The sequence below is a fragment of the Ranitomeya imitator genome, chromosome 3 (assembly GCF_032444005.1).
Source record: "Ranitomeya imitator isolate aRanImi1 chromosome 3, aRanImi1.pri, whole genome shotgun sequence".
In the NCBI taxonomy this organism is placed as follows: Eukaryota; Metazoa; Chordata; class Amphibia; order Anura; family Dendrobatidae; genus Ranitomeya; species Ranitomeya imitator.
In genome coordinates, this window is record NC_091284.1 from 165011904 (window position 1) to 165029127 (window position 17224).

General features: G+C 41.0%; 1 protein-coding gene across 1 annotated transcript in view; it reads right to left on the reverse strand.

Moving 5' to 3' along the window:
- Window positions 1-17224, reverse strand: part of ANOS1 (anosmin 1) — a 358629-nt gene that overhangs the window by 64424 nt on the left and 276981 nt on the right. The window contains exons 7-8 of the mRNA XM_069761580.1: window positions 10074-10279; window positions 9693-9837 (exon numbers count right to left, since the gene is read on the reverse strand). Of these exons, the coding sequence (XP_069617681.1) occupies window positions 9693-9837; window positions 10074-10279 (351 nt within the window). The remainder of the gene's footprint in view (window positions 1-9692; window positions 9838-10073; window positions 10280-17224) is intronic.

Here is a 17224-nt window from a genome sequence, read left to right on the forward strand (position 1 = left end):
GGTATTTTCAAGGTAATGCACAGTATAATTTTTTCGCCACACATAGCGCTTTGGATTTAGCCCAAAAAGCTATATTTTGGTCTCATCTGATAAAGCAACGCAAGATAGCTGTGTCCCCTACATGGTATGTCGGCACGGGGCGGCACGGTGGCGCAGTGGTTAGCACTGCAGCCTTGCAGCACTGGGGTCCTGTGTTCAAACCCCACCAAGGACAACATCTGCAAAGAGTTTGTATGTTCTCTCCGTGTTTGCGTGGGTTTCCTCCGGGCACTCCGGTTTCCTCCCACATTCCAAAGACATACTGATAGGGAATTTAGATTGTGAGCCCCATCGGGGACAGTGATGATAATGTGTGCAAAATGTAAAGCGCCGTGGAATATGTTAGCGCTATATAACAAAAAATGATGAAGACTAAATTAGAACTTTTTAGAGACATGCTTCAAAAAACTTGTAGCAGTAATTGCAGAAAAAGGTGGTCCTACAAATATTGACTTGGGGGGCTTAATACAAATGCACGTCACAATTTTGAGATTTATATTTTTATGTATCACTTCCTTTACACTTCTTGTTTCTTAGTTTCTTAGTTTATTGTTTCTTAGTGTTGGTACATAACTTGAAATCCAATTAAATTCATTTAGGATTTGTGGGTGCAATATGAAAAATTGCAGAAAAGTTCATGGGGTATGAATACATTTTAAAAGCACTGTAAGTAACTTTACAGCACAATGAATATTTTTTTAGATGTTTTCCTAAATCCATCCCAAGTAGGTTAGTTTTCCAATTTTCAGTACATGATATAGCAAACTACGACTCAACGCACAAAGAGCAAGTGTCCTAATAAAGGTAAAGGGATGCATCTGAAGGGATGAGAAAAATAATGTAATGATAAGGGGTTAAGACAAGACTTGAAACTCCTGGGTCATAATGCAGAATTTATATAGTACTGGCCTTCCTATATGGATTTCAATAGACTTTTAAGCTTCCAGAATCTAATACGAAATACATTACTGGGTCCCCTAAGTGCCATGTGTAATTTAGTACAAAAGTCTCCTTATATGACCTCAAAGAAACTTTTGTAGTCACTTAGGCTTCTGGGTCAAAGTGTGCTATGCACTTCCTATAATATATTCCTGTGTTTTGACTAAATCTGGATTTAGTTACTTAACCTGAAGTGTACCTTAAATTTTCAATATTTATGTTTACAAAATGTAGAGATCCTGCCATGTTCTATAAGCTATAGCCTTACCTCTTACTGATGTTTAATCATAACCAGAAAAGTAACTGAGTAGTCTATAAGAAATCGTAAATATATGCAAGAATGCAATGTTCATCAGCCATGAAGTAAGGTATTACCCTCATAAGGACCAAGTACCATATATTTATAGAGTTTGCTCTTTGGCTTTAATCCCACATTATTGAAGATTAAGATACAGGGGCTAGGGCTCCAGCAATCAAGCAGAAGCTAACAAGGTCTCCAGCTGTCAGACACAGTATGTTAGCCCAGAGACGAAGACAGAAATGGTTTATTTCCACTTCTGTCTTCTATTTCACCGGCTGCACATCGCATTGCTAATCCTTCTGTAGGACCTGGCAATCAAATAATCAGTTCTGCTGGTGACTTATGTCACAGTACTGAGCTATTTTTTTCCCATAATTGGAGCCTTTATGGAACTCTCAGTAAGGTCTCATACTCACTTGTGCGAAACTCGGATGAGTAAATGGTTAAAAAAGTAATACAAAATAAAAAAAAACATGAAAATAATATGAAAAGACTGATTTCTTTTTATAACAAATATATTTTATTTATATATGAGTGGATCATCTGAAATTCAAATTTGCCTGTTTATGTGGTTTTTAACCAAGAAATTTGATTAGCAGAGAAGTTATTCTCCTTAAATTTAATGTCACTTATTATGCTATGAAGTCTCTCCAGAGCCCAGAGCATAATAACTGTAATATATAAAAAAAATGAAAAAATCCTTATACTCACCCTTCCACTACATAACACCACCTGTCCGATTCTCAACACATCTTTGAATCCCCCGCCTGAGAGATGAGTGGTAAAATGAGTACAAGAATTTTTTTCTTTTTTAACCATTTGATGGCAAATATTGGTTCAGAAAAATGGCATACAGCAGACTCCATTTTCAAAGACTAGATAAAGTACAGATTGCATAAATCTCATGCCCACTGTTCTTTTTTTTTCCCAGCGTACATTAACCTGCGGTGTTTGTTTAAAATCCGCAGCATATCAACTTCCCTTGAGAGTTCGTTGAGTTTTCTGTGCGGAATTTCCCTATAGACTTGCATTAGATGCAGAAAATCTACAGGTAAAAAACACACATGCATTTTTAGTGCTTTTCCTCGGTGGAAACACATAAAAAATGCATGAAATCCACATCTAAATACAGTATGTTAGTAAAGTTTTGTCAAAGCCAAGTACCATAAAGAATAAAAAAGCAGCTTTATTTAAAGCATGAGGAAAAAAAGAGACAAAAAACACTGTAAAAAAAAGTGATAAAAATACAAGTTAAGAAACACACACAAAAAATGCAATAAAAAGAGCAAATAACCTAATTTAAATAATAGGTGCAGAAATGGTGCAGAAATTCTGTAGTGTCAAAAAACTCACCAAAAGCTAATTGTGGGATTTAGACCTGATTTAGATGTGAATAGCTAGTACAAATTTCCATCTACTGTAAGGGTAAAACAAAAGAAATGAACTGGAATATAAGCTCAAATGCATGCAACGTGTAGGCGCATGTTCACACTGACCATTAGACAAAACCTTCCTATTGCTGAGTGTTCAATAGTCGGAGCCCTGGTTCTGCTCAGCCCTTATTCCTATTCATGTGCTTTGACATATGGTAAGGTTTTAATACTGGAGGTTAGGACCATCCCGAGAAGTGTCACCTTGACGGGATGCGATGGCTTTTACTTTTTTTATAAAAACAATGTTAACCAAGCACCCTATGTTATTTTCATATACTATTTTATTTTTACTGCAGAGTATTTGCTTATTTTGTTTATACCTTAGATTTTGTCTGCAGTGGCTAGTGAGAACATGCGCCTACACTTTGCATGCATGCCAACTTATATATCAGTTGATTTCTTTCGGTTTTGCTTTAGGTTTATGCACTGAGTGCAAATAAGGGCTGGGCCTCCCTTTTTTTTTTATCTGGACATTATGTTAATATAGCTTTGCATGGCTAGGTGTCAAATAGTCGGGGCCCCGATCCTGATTGTCCCTTATTCACATTTACGTCATTTGACATAGGGTAAAGCTTTAATACTAAAGGTTAGCACCATCCCTTATACGCTCACCTTGACATGGTGGGATGGTTTTTACATTTTTCTATTAAAACAATATTAATTAAATACCCTGTGTTATTTTCATGCACTATTGCTATTTGTGTTTTTACCGCAGGGTATTTGATCATTTTGTTTTGTGTTACGTTTTGTCTACTGTAAATCAGTAGTGGTGGTTTTTGGCTTTCTGACACAGCTTCATAGGTTACAAAGAGAAGGCTGAGATACAGTTGTGCTCAAAAGTTTACATACCTTAGCAGAAATTTTGATTTCTTGGCCTTTTTTCAGAGAATATGAATGATAACACCAACTTTTTCTTCACTCATGGTTAGTGGATGGGTGAAGCCATTTATTGTCAAACTACTGTGTTTTCTCTTTTTAAATCATAATGACAACCCAAAGCATCCAAATGACCATGATCAAAAGTTCACATACCCCATTTCTTAATACTGTGTATTGCTCCCTCTAATATCAATGACAGCTTGAAGTCTTTTGTGGTAGCTGTGAATGAGGTTCTTTATTTTCTCAGATTGTAAAGCTTCCCACTCTTCATAGCAAAAGGCCTCCAGTTCCTGTAAATTCTTGGGCTGTCTAGGATGAACAGCACCCTTTAGATCTCCCCAGAATGGCTCAATGATATTGAGGTCAGGAGACTGAGATGGCCACTCCATAACTTTTACTTTGTTCTGCTGTTGCTCAGAACAACCCATCTGCTCCTTCATTTTTTGCATTGACATGATATTCTTACCAGATGGCAATAAAAAAAAACATCTAATCCACACAAAAAATCAAACCATAGATGTCCATAAATTAAGCTTTGTGTAATAATGAGAATTGGCACAGGAAAAAAGTATTGAACATGCTTACTGAAATGTAATTAATAATTTGTATAAAAGCCATTGGTGATGACAGCTTCAAGAGGCCTCCTGTATGGAGAAACTAGTCGCGTGCATTGCTCAGATGTAATTTTGGTCCATTCTTCCACATAAACATTCTTCAAATCCTGAAGGTTCCATGAGCTTCTTCTAAGAAATCTCAGCTTTAGTTCCTTCCACAAATTTTCAATTCAGGTGATTGGAAGGACCATTATAGCAGCTTTATTTTATTCCTGAAATCGGGCAGAAAAATTGGGCAGAAAAATATTCACATCGATTTTTCTGGCTAACACGGTACCACAATACAATTTGTTATTGTACATCATTCATGAAATCTGAAATCAATGGAGAGATTCCTTGGCTGTGTGTTTAGATCATTGTCTTGCTGAGATTTCCACCCTTGTTTCATCTTCTTCAACATTCTGATAGATGCAGCTGTTTTCTTTCAAGAATGTCTCTGTACATTTGTCCATTAATCCTTCCTTCAATTACATGAAGTATGCTGAAAAACAGCCTTACACCATGATGTTCCCTCCTCCAAACTTCACTGTTGGTACAGGTGCATCTCACAAAGTTAGAATATCATCAAAAAGTTAATTTATTTCTGTTCTTCATTACAAAAATTGAAACTCATATATTTTATAGAGTCATTGCAAACAGATTCTCTATGGGGTTAAGGTTAGGTGAGTTTGCTGGCCAATCAAGCACAGTGATACTGTTGTTTTTAAACCAGGAATTAGTACTTTTGGCAGTGTGGACAGGTGTCAAGTCCTGCTGAATGATGACATTTCCATCTCCAAAAAGCTTGTCAGCAGAGGGAAGCGTGAAGTGCATTAAAATTTCCTGGTAGATGGCTGTGCTGCCTTTGGTCTTGATAAAACATATTGGACCTACACCAGAACATGACATGGCTTCAGAGACCATCATTGATTGTGGATGCTTCCCAGCCTGAGACCAGCCATCAGCCACCCTAGAAATCGCGCATTCATTAGATGAGCCTATTCTGGCTCTTAGCTTCAGCTCTTCTTCTGGGAAATACCGTACAGACCAAAAGTTTGGACACACCTTCTCATTTAAAGATTTTTCTGCACTTTCATGACTACGAAAATTGTACATTCACACTGAAGGCATCAAAACTATGAATTAACACATGTGGAATTATATACTTAACAAAAAAGTGTGAAACAGCTGAAATTATGTCTTATATTCTAGGTTCTTCAAAGTAGCCACCTTTTGCTTTGATGACTGCTTTGCACACTCTTGGCATTCTCTGGATGAGCTTCAATATGTAGTCACCGGGAATGCTTTTCAACTCACAGGTGTACCCTGTCAGGTTTAATAAAGCTACGTTCACATTTGCGTTGTGCGATGTTGCGTCGGCGACGCAACGCACAACGCAAACAAAAATGCACAAAAACGCATGCTAATAAGCATAGTTTTGCATCCTTTTTTGCCGAATTTTGGACGCAAAAAAATGCATCTTGCTGCGTCCTCTGCGCCATAACGCTTGCGGCAAAAAAACGTATGCATCGCAAAACGCATGCAAACGCATGTCCATGCGCCCCCATGTTAAATATAGGGGCGCATGGCGCATGCGTCACCGCGGCTGCGCCCGACGCAGCCCAGAAGAACGCAAATGTGAACGTAGCCTTAGTGGGATTTTTTGCCTTATAAATGGGGTTGGGACCATCAGTTGTGTCTTGCAGAAGTCTGGTGGATACACAGCTGATAGTCCTACTGAATAGACTATTAGAATTTGTATTATGGCAAGAAAAAAGCGGCTAAGTAAAGAAAAACGAGTGGCAATCATTACTTTAAGAATGTAGGTCAGTCAGTCTGAAAAATTGGGCAAACTTTGAAAGTGTCCCCAAGTGCAGTGGCAAAAACAATCAAGCGCTACAAAGAAACTGGCTCACATGAGGACCGCCCCAGGAAAGGAAGACCAAGAGTCACCTCTGCTTCTGAGGATAAGTTTACCTGATCACCAGCCTCAGAAATCGCAGGTTAACAGCAGCTCAGATTAGAGACCAGGTCAATGCCACACAGAGTTCTAGCAGGAGTCACATCTCTACAACAACTATTAAGAGGAGACTTTGTGCAGCAGGCCTTCATCTAAAAATAGCTGCTAGGATACCACTGCTAAGGACAGGCAACACGCAGAAGAGACTCGTTTGGGCTAAAGAACACAAGGAATTGACATTAGACCAGTGGCAATCTGTGCTATGGTCTGATGAGTCCAAATTTGAGATCTTTGGTTTCAACCATCGTGTCTTTGTGCGATGCAGAAAAGGTGAACGGATGGACTCTACATGCCTGGTTCCAACCATGAAGCATGGAGGAGGTGTGATGGAGTAGGGGTGCTTTGCTGGTGACACTGTTGGGGATTTATTCAAACTTGAAGGCATACTTAACCAGCATGGCTACCACAGCATCTTGCATGCTATTCCATCCGGTTTGCGTTTAGTTGGACCATCATTTATTTTTCAACAGGACAATGACCCAAAACACACCTCCAGGCTGTGGAAGGGCTATTTGACCAAGAAGGAGAGTGATGGGGTGCTATGCCAGATGACCTGGCCTCCACAGTCACCAGACCTGAACCCAATCGAGATGGTTTGGGGTGAGCTGGACAGCAGAGTGAAGGCAAAAGGGCCAACAAGTGCTAAGAATCTCCGGGAACTCCTTTAAGAATGTTGGAAGATCATTGCCGGTGAGTACCTCTTGAAGCTCATCACTTTTTCATTGAAAAAGTCAAATGGCGCTCCTTCCCTTCCGAGCCCTGTCGTGCGCCCTAACAGTGGTTCCCCCCACATATGGGGTATCAGCGTTCTCAGGACAAATTGTACAATAACTTTTGGGGTCCAGTTTCTGTTTTTACCCTGTTGCTAAAAGATCATTTTTGTGACTAAAAAGTTAAATGTTCATTTTTTCCTTCCATGTTGCTTCTGCTGCTGTGAAGCATCTGAAGGGTTAATAGACTTTTTGAATGTGGTTTTGAGCACTTTGAGGGGTGAAGTTTTTAGAATGGTTTCTTTTTGGGTATTTTCAGCCATATAGACCCCTCAAACTGACTTCAAATGTGAGGTGGTGCCTAAAAAAAATGGTTTCGTAAATTTCATTGTAAAAATGAGAAATCGCTGGTCAAATTTTAACCCTTATAACTTCCGAGCAAAAAAAATTTTGTTTCCAAAATTGTGCTGATGTAGACATGTGGGTAATGTTATTTATTAACTATTTTGTGTCGTTTAACAGAATAAAAATTAAAAATTAAAAATTTGAAAATTGAAGACCTCGACTATGATGAGTTTGGAAAAGTTGAACTCAGAGGTGATCTCGCTTTTGTATATATATATATATATATATATATATATATATATCTACTATATAATTGTCTAAGGGTCACTTCCGTCTGTCTGTATGTCCTTCTGTCATGGTTATTCATTCGCTGATTGGTCTCGGCAGCTGCCTGTCATGGCTGCCGCGACCAATCAGCGATGGGCACAGTCCAATTAGTCCCTCCCCTACTCCCCTGCACTCACTGCCCGGCGCCCACTCCGTAATCCCCTCCACTCACCCAGGGTTAATAGCAGTAGTAACGGCCCGCGGTGTAACGCACTCCCTTACCGCTGCTATTAACCCTGTGTGTCCCCAACTTTTTACTATTGATGCTCCCTATGCAGCATCAATAGTAAAAATATGTCAAGTTAAAAATAATAATAATAAAAAAAAAAACCTGCTATACTCACCATCCGCCGCCTTTCACGCTCCTCGCGACGCTCCCGGGACCACTCCATTGCAAGCGGCAGCTTCCGGTCCCAGGGCTGGTGTGCGACAAGGACCTGCCGTGACGTCACGGTCATGTGACCGCGATGTCATCACAGGTCCTGCTCATACCAGTCCTGGGATCGGAAGCTGACGCTTGCAATTGGAGCGATCTCGGGAGCGTCCCAAGGAGCGGGAAAGGCGGCGGATGGTAAGTATAGCAGGACTTCAATGGGCCTTCGGAAGGTGAGTATATGTTTATTTTTTTTTAAGTCTCTACACTACATGGCTCTGTGCTGTATACTCTGTCGCTGTGCAATATACTACGTGCCTGAGCAATTTACTACGTGACTGGGCAATATATTATGTGGCTGGACATTATACTCCGTCGCTGTGCAATATACTACGTGGCTGGGCAATATACTATGTGGCTGGACAATATACTCCATTGCTGTGCAATATACTACGTGGCTGGCCAATATACTACGTGACTGGGCAATATACTACGTGGCTGGGCAATATACTACGTGGCTGGGCAATATACTACGTGACTGGGCAATATACTATATCGCTGGGCAATATACTACGTGGGCTGTGCAATATACTACGTGACTGGGCAATATACTACGTCGCTGGGCAATATACTATGTGGGCTGTGCAATATACTACGTGACTGGGCAATATACTACGTGGCTGGGCAATATACTACGTGACTGGGCAATATACTACGTGGCTCTGCTATATACTATGTGGCTGTGCAATATACTACGTGGCTGGCCAATATACTACGTGGCTGACCAATATACTACCTGACTGGCCAATATGCTATGTGACTGGGCAATATACTACGTGGCTGGGCAATATACTACGTGACCAAACAATATACTACGTGGCTGGCCAATATACTACGTGACAGGCCAATATACTACGTGGCTGGGCAATATACTACGTCGATGGGCAATATACTACGTGCCTGGGCAATATACTATGTGGCTGGGCAATATACTACGTGACTGGGCAATATACTACGTGACTGGGCAATATACTATGTCGCTGGGCAATATACTACGTCGCTGGGCAATATACTACGTGGACATGCATATTCTAGAATACCCGATGTGTTAGAAATGGGGCCACCATCTAGCATATATATATATATATATATATATATATATATATATATATATATATATAGTATAGATATATATATATATATATATATATACATATAAAATATGTGTTGTCAATAGAAAGGACTGGTATTTGACTCAGTCCTTCCAAAATCCTTACAAAGGGCTGGAGGGCATTCATTCATTCACGTGGAAGAAAAATAATTCCAGCTGCTAAATAAGACAGGGTTCTTAATCTTTACGGTTAGAGCAGTCAGACTGTGGAATGCAATAACGGAGGAGCTAGTAATGGCAGACACTATAATTAAAAAAAGACTAGATTCTTTTCTCACAAAAAAGACATTGTGGGCTATAAATAATCTAGCGATAGGGAATGTAATCTGATGGAAAGAGGTTATTCTTGATGGACATGTGTCTTACTTCAACCTATGTAACTATGCATTATACTGTTAGCATCTTCTAGAATGCCTCTGTTCTTTAGTGAGCAATTGTTTATTTATAAGAGTTAAATTTCATTTTGTATTGCATCATATGTGGCTCCCTCATATCAGTTATTGGAAAACCAATCATAAAATGTAACTTTTATCACTGGTAACTCAGACATACATGTACTTACTGGATGAGATGGATGGTCCGGTAGAAAAATATAAAGAGACCTTTGCACTTTTTAAACGTACTTGTCCCCAGTAGGTGATAGCTTGAATCTCTACCATATAATTGCTGTTGGGCTGCAATCCATCCAAAGTCACATAGTTCTGGCTCTGAAATTTAATTAAACATTGTTACATATTATCAAAATTTGCAACAAAATATTTTAGCTTTTACCATATGAAGCAATAATTGTGCCTTGTGAAACATATGGGTATTTGGTCATCATTTGAGTTCAATATTGCATTTTGTGAAATTTTGCCCAAATAGACAAAAATATAGTAAGAGTAATAGCACTACCACAATAAAACAAAATGACATGAACAGCTGAGTAAGTTCATTTGCCTACCCCTTCTGTTGTCTTCCTACGCTTCTTCTTAGCAGGAACAACAGATTTGCCATGAGAGGTCCAGCTCCAGAACACTTTGTAATGATGCACAGGAATATCAGGTTCTTCTGGAAGATCCCAAGTGACCCGTACAGTAATTGAGCCATCATTGTTTGTTGTTGAGTTGACTACCTTGAGATTAGTTGGTGCTGGAGGAGCTGATGGATCTAGAATACAACATATTTTTTTTACTTTAAAGTTTCATGATAACTATATACATTGTTTTCTTTATATGTCATCACATAGTCACAATTTTCAATTGGGAAGCAACTAAAAGGACACTGCCATTAGAAAAATCGGAATATTTAACAACAATTATCTTAGTAGAGCTCTATGTTAAAACATAGTTGCCAAATTTTCAGAATTCTCTAATTCCTATATTGCGTCTGACTTTTTGTGTGCAAACCGACCCTGTTCCTAGACAACACCCCCTTTTGGAATAGGAGGACACACTCTGTGCCCACCTCTTAAATGTGCATCTAGATGTCAGAGTTGGGCATCACAGCAGAAGGAAATATTGAGGGATAGTATGGTGTTTGGGAGCTTTGACAACTGTTCCAAGAGTCCAGGAGATCTTCCCTCTTATTCAGTAGTCTCCAGAACTTTCTGGAGCTTTTGGCAAATATGAGTTAAAGTGTAGCTCTTGTTTTAAAAGAACTTGTATCAAAATTTGTGTAGCTCCTCCCTCCACATTCCCCTTTCCATAGAACTTTACAAACATGAACTATCATTAATTATTTCAGTAATGGGAATGTTTGGTTTCACTGAATACAGATTTTAACCCTGAAATAAGATGAATGATCAGTCTAGAGATATTACAAAGTTTCTTATTTTCATGTGTACTATTGATTTATGATGTAAGAATTAACAAGGTTACTCTTTCAACCAAGCAATTACTTGTTTTTGTGTCATAGAACTGTGGGTATGTAATATGAAATAGGAAAAAATTTAAGATATGGGGAAGTCAGTGGTGGAAAATAAGAGAAGGCAAACCTACAGACAGTGCCTAATTTATAGCCAAAATGTATGTGTGGTGCCCCAGGGTCCTGGTCGTCGCAGTGGTATTGCTTTCCTCTCGGGGAGAGTGATGCTACGTTTGGAGGCAAGGAAGGATAACTGCATCCAGGTATCACAAACATGCAACACATTCACACTCCAGGCCACCTGGGGGAGCTTTTGCTCCTATTTATTAGGTCACTCCCTATATATATTATTATTATTATTTATTGTTATAGCGCCATTTATTCCATGGCGCTTTACATGTGAGGAGGGGTATACATAATAAAAACAAGTACAATAATCTTAAACAATACAAGTCATAACTGGTACAGGAGGAATGAGGACCCTGCCCGCGAAGGCTCACAATCTACAAGGGATGGGTGAGAATACAGTAGGTGAGGGTAGAGCTGGTCATGCAGCGGTTTGGTCGATCGGTGGTTACTGCAGGTTGTAGGCTTGTCTGAAGAGGTGGGTCTTCAGGTTCTTTATATATATCTGGTAGTCTGTAGGGAAAGTTAGTTGGTTCCAGACAGGAGTCAGGGAGTCAGTTCCTGACAGAGCTCCAGGCAGGAGTTCTGTTAGTGAGTTCCAAACCAGAGCCTGAGGAGGACAGAGGGTGAAAGGAGCTGTGCATGCCCTCAGAGCTGCAGCTCCCAGAAAGAGACATTGAAAGGCAGAATTGTATTGCAGCAAGCGTGAAGGAAAGCAAAGCAAAGGATAGGATACCAGAAGGGGACCAGCCACGCTCAGGCTGCCTCCTTCTGAGATGCAAAATCCCAGTAGCCAGAACACCGAGGGAGTAAGGACCTCTACGCTTTATTTCAGAGACCGGCAGGACAGCTAATTGCAGGTTACCTGTCCGCACCTACACCTACAGAGCCGAGTTATCTAAGAGACCCTATAAACAGGCTCAAGTCACCAGTCATACGGGTTTTGTCCTATCCTATATGGGGGACAGAGAGAACGAAACACCACATCTGTGAGACCCTTATGTAAAGCCATAGGCAGTAAGGGACTACACCACCGCACCGCAAGGGAAGGCTACTGATTTCCACCTGGACAAGGGAACTCTGGACTTGCCTCCAAAGTGGCCAGACTCTGCCTGCCCTGTGATCTGGTGCCCTGGAATGTTGATGCTGAAGTCTTCAGTATAGGTAAAGAGACTGCAACCTGTTGTCCTTGTTCTTCTCTGCGCCTCTCAGCATACCACCATCTACACACCGGGAAGCCCTGGGGACATACTTTACCTGTGGGAAGGTATACCATCTAGCTGCCATAACATCACCCCAGTGGACCCCTTAAAGCAGCATCGGTCACCCTGACCGAATACCATGGGTGGTGTCACGAACATAAACTTTATCCCTTTAACCCCTCTGTGACCTTAGACGTACTATCCCGTCGAGGTGCCCTGGGCTTATCTGACCCTGGACGGGATAGTACGTCATAGCCGATCGGCCGCGCTCACGGGGGGAGCGCGGCCGATCGCGGCCGGGTGTCAGCTGCTTATCGCAGCTGACATCCGGCACTATGTGCCAGGAGCGGTCACGGACCGCCCCCGGCACATTAACCCCTGGCACACCGCGATCAAAGATGATCGCGATGTGCCGGCGGTGCAGGGAAGCACCGCGCAGGGAGGGGGCTCCCTGCGGGCTTCCCTGAGCCCCCCACAGCAACGCGATGTGATCGCGTTGCTGTGAGGGTCTCCTCACCTCCCTCCCTGCTCGAGCCCCGGATCCAAGATGGCCGCGGATCCGGGTCCTGCAGGGAGGGAGGTGGCTTCACAGAGCCTGCTTAGAGCAGGCACTGTGAAGGCTGCAGCGCTGCATGTCAGATCAGTGATCTGACAGAGTGCTGTGCAAACTGTCAGATCACTGATCTGTGATGTCCCCCCCTGGGACAAAGTAAAAAAGTAAAAAAAAAATTTTCCAAATGTGTAAAAAAAATAAAAAAAAATATTCCAAAATAATGAAAAAAAAAAAAAAAAATATTATTCCCATAAATACATTTCTTCATCTAAATAAAAAAAAAAAAACAATAAAAGTACACATATTTAGTATCGCCGCGTCCGTAACGACCCGACCTATAAAACTGTCCCACTAGTTAACCCCTTCAGTAAACACCGTAAGAAAAAAAAAAAAAAAACGAGGCAAAAAACAACGCTTTATTATCATACCGCCGAACAAAAAGTGGAATAACACGCGATCAAAAGGACAGATATAAATAACCATGGTACCGCTGAAAGCGTCATATTGTCCCGCAAAAAAAGAGCCGCCATACAGCATCATCAGCAAAAAAATAAAAAAGTTATAGTCCTGAGAATAAAGCGATGCAAAAATAATTATTTTTTCTGTAAAATAGTTTTTATCGTATAAAAGCACCAAACCATAAAAAAATGATATAAATGAGGTATCGCTGTAATCGTACTGACCCGAAGAATAAAACTGATTTATCAATTTTACCAAACGCAGAACGGTATAAACGCCTCCCCCAATAGAAATTCATGAATAGCTGGCTTTTGGTCATTCTTCCTCACAAACATCGGAATAAAAAGCGATAAAAAAATGTCACGTGCCCAAAAATGTTTTCAATAAAAACATCAACTCGTCCCGCAAAAAACAAGACCTCACATGACTCTGTGGACCAAAATATGGAAAAATTATAGCTCTCAAAATGTGGTATTGCAAAAAATATTTTTTGCAATAAAAAGGGTCTTTCAGTGTGTGACGGCTGCCAATCATAAAAATCCGCTAAAAAACCCGCTATAAAAGTAAATCAAACCCCCCTTCATCACCCCCTTAGTTAGGGAAAAATAAAAAAAAATGTATTTATTTCCATTTTCCCATTAGGGCTAGGGTTAGGGCTAGGATTAGGGTTAGGGTTAGGGTTAGGGCTAGGGTTAGGGCTAGGGTTAGGGCTAGGGTTAGGGCTAGGGTTAGGGCTAGGGCTAGGGTTAGGGCTAGGGTTAGGGCTAGGGTTAGGGTTAGGGCTAGGGTTAGGGCTAGGGTTAGGGCTAGGGTTAGGGCTAGGGTTAGGGTTAGGGCTAGGGTTAGGGCTAGGGTTAGGGCTAGGGTTAGGGTTAGGGTTAGGGCTAGGGCTAGGGTTAGGGCTAGGGTTAGGGTTAGGGTTGGGGCTACAGTTAGGGTTGGGGCTAAAGTTAGGGTTAGGGTTTAGATTACATTTACAGTTGGGAATAGGGTTGGGATTAGGGTTAGGGGTGTGTCAGGGTTAGAGGTGTGGTTAGGGTTACCGTTGGAATTAGGGTTAGGGGTGTGTTTAGATTAGGGTTTCAGTTATAATTGGGGGGTTTCCACTGTTTCGGCACATCAGGGGCTCTCCAAACACGACATGGCGTCCGATCTCAATTCCAGCCAATTCTGCGTTGAAAAAGTAAAACAGTGCTCCTTCCCTTCCGAGCTCTCCTGTGTGCCCAAACAGGGGTTTACCCCAACATATGGGGTATCAGCGTACTCAGGACAAATTGGACAACAACTTTTGTGGACCAATTTCTCCTGTTACCCTTGGGAAAATACAAAACTGGGGGCTAAAAAATAATTTTTGTGGGAAAACAAAAAGATTTTTTATTTTCACGGCTCTGCGTTATAAACTGTAGTGAAACACTTGGGGGTTCAAAGTTCTCACAACACATCTAGATAAGTTCATTGAGGGGTCTAGTTTCCAATATGGGGTCACTTGTGGGGGGTTTCTACTGTTTAGGTACATTAGGGGCTCTGCAAACGCAATGTGACGCCTGCAGACCAATCCATCTAAGTCTGCATTCCAAATGATGCTCCTTCCCTTCCGAGCCCTCCCATGCGCCCAAACGGTGGTTCCCCCCCACATATCGGGTATCAGCGTACTCAGGACAAATTGGACAACAACATTTAGGGTCCAATTTCTCCTGCTAACCTTGGAAAAATACAAAACTGGGGGCTAAAATATAATTTTTGTGGAAAAAAAAATATTTTTTATTTGCACGGCTCTGCGTTATAAACTGTAGTGAAATACTTGGGGGTTCAAAGCTCTCACAACACATCAAGATGAGTTCCTTAGGGGGTCTACTTTCCAAAATGGTGTCACTTGTGGGGGGTTTCTACTGTTTAGGTACATTAGGGGCTCTGCAAACGCAATGTGACGCCTGCAAACCATTCCATCTAAGTCTGCATTCCAAATGGCGCTCCTTCCCTTCCGAACCCTCCCATGCGCCCAAACGGTGGTTCCCCCCCCACATATGGGGTATCAGCGTACTCAGGACAAATTGGACAACAACTTTTGGGGTCCAATTTCTCCTGTTACCCTAGGGAAAATACAAAACTGGGGGCTAAAAAATAATTTTTGTGGGAAAAAAATTTTGTTTTATTTTTATGGCTCTGCATTATAAACTTCTGTGAAGCCCTTGGTGGGTCAAAGTGCTCACCACACCTCTAGATAAGTTCCTTAGGGGGTCTACTTTCCAAAATGGTGTCACTTGTGGGGGGTTTCAATGTTTAGGCACATCAGTGGCTCTCCAAACGCAACATGGCGTCCCATCTCAATTCCTGTCAATTTTGCATTGAAAAGTCAAACGGCGCTCCTTCCCTTCCGAGCTCTCCCATGCGCCCAAACAGTGGTTTACTGCCACATATGGGGTATCAGCGTACTCGGGACAAATTGGACAACAACTTTTGAGGTCCAATTTCTTCTCTTACCCTTGGAAAAATAAAAAATTGGGGGCAAAAATATAATTTTTGTGAAAAAATATGATTTTTTATTTTTACGGTTCTGCATTATAAACTTCTGTGAAGCACTTGGTGGGTCAAAGTGCTCACCACACCTCTAGATAAGTTCCTTAGGGGGTCTACTTTCCAAAATGGTGTCACTTGTGGGGGGTTTCAATGTTTAGGCACATCAGTGGCTCTCCAAACGCAACATGGCGTCCCATCTCAATTTCTGTCAATTTTGCATTGAAAAGTCAAACTGCGCTCCTTCCCTTCCGAGCTCTCCCATGCGCCCAAACAGTGGTTTACTGCCACATATGGGGTATCAGCGTACTCAGGACAAATTGGACAACAACTTTTGTGGTCCAATTTCTTCTCTTACCCTTGGAAAAATAAAAAATTGGGGGCAAAAATATAATTTTTGTGAAAAAATATGATTTTTTATTTTTACGGTTCTGCATTATAAACTTCTGTGAAGCACTTGGTGGGTCAAAGTGCTCACCACACATCCAGATAAGTTCCTTAGGGGGTCTACTTTCCAAAATGGTGTCACTTGTGGGGGGTTTCAATGTTTAGGCACATCAGTGGCTCTCCAAACGCAACATGGCGTCCCATCTCAATTCCTGTCAATTTTGCATTGAAAAGTCAAATAGCGCTCCTTCCCTTCCGAGCTCTCCCATGCGCCCAAACAGTGGTTTACTGCCACATATGGGGTATCAGCGTACTCAGGACAAATTGGACAACAACTTTTTGGGTCCAATTTCTCCTGTTACCCTTGGTAAAATAAAACAAATTGGAGCTGAAGTAAATTTTTTGTGTAAAAAAGTTAAATGTTCATTTTTATTTAAACATTCCAAAAATTCCTATTAAACACCTGAAGGGTTAATAAACTTCTTGAATGTGGTTTTGAGCACCTTGAGGGGTGCAGTTTTTAGAATGGTGTCACACTTGGGCATTTTCTATCATATAGACCCCTCAAAATGACTTTAAATGAGACGTGGTCCCTAAAAAAAAATGGTGTTGTAAAAATGAGAAATTGCTGGTCAACTTTTAACCCTTATAACTCCCTAACAAAAAAAAAAATTGGTTCCAAAATTATGCTGATGTAAAGGAGACATGTGGGAAATGTTACTTATTAAGTATTTTGTGTGACATATCTCTGTGATTTAATTGCATAAAAATTCAAAGTTTGAAAATTGCGAAATTTTCAAAATTTTCGCCAAATTTCCGTTTTTTTCACAAATAAACGCAGGTACTATCAAAGAAATTTTACCACTATCATGAAGTACAATATGTCACGAGAAAACAATGTCAGAATCACCAGGATCCGTTGAAGTGTTTCGGAGTTATAACCTCATAAAGGGACAGTGGTCAGAATTGTAAAAATTGGCCTGGTCATTAACGTGCAAACCACCCTTG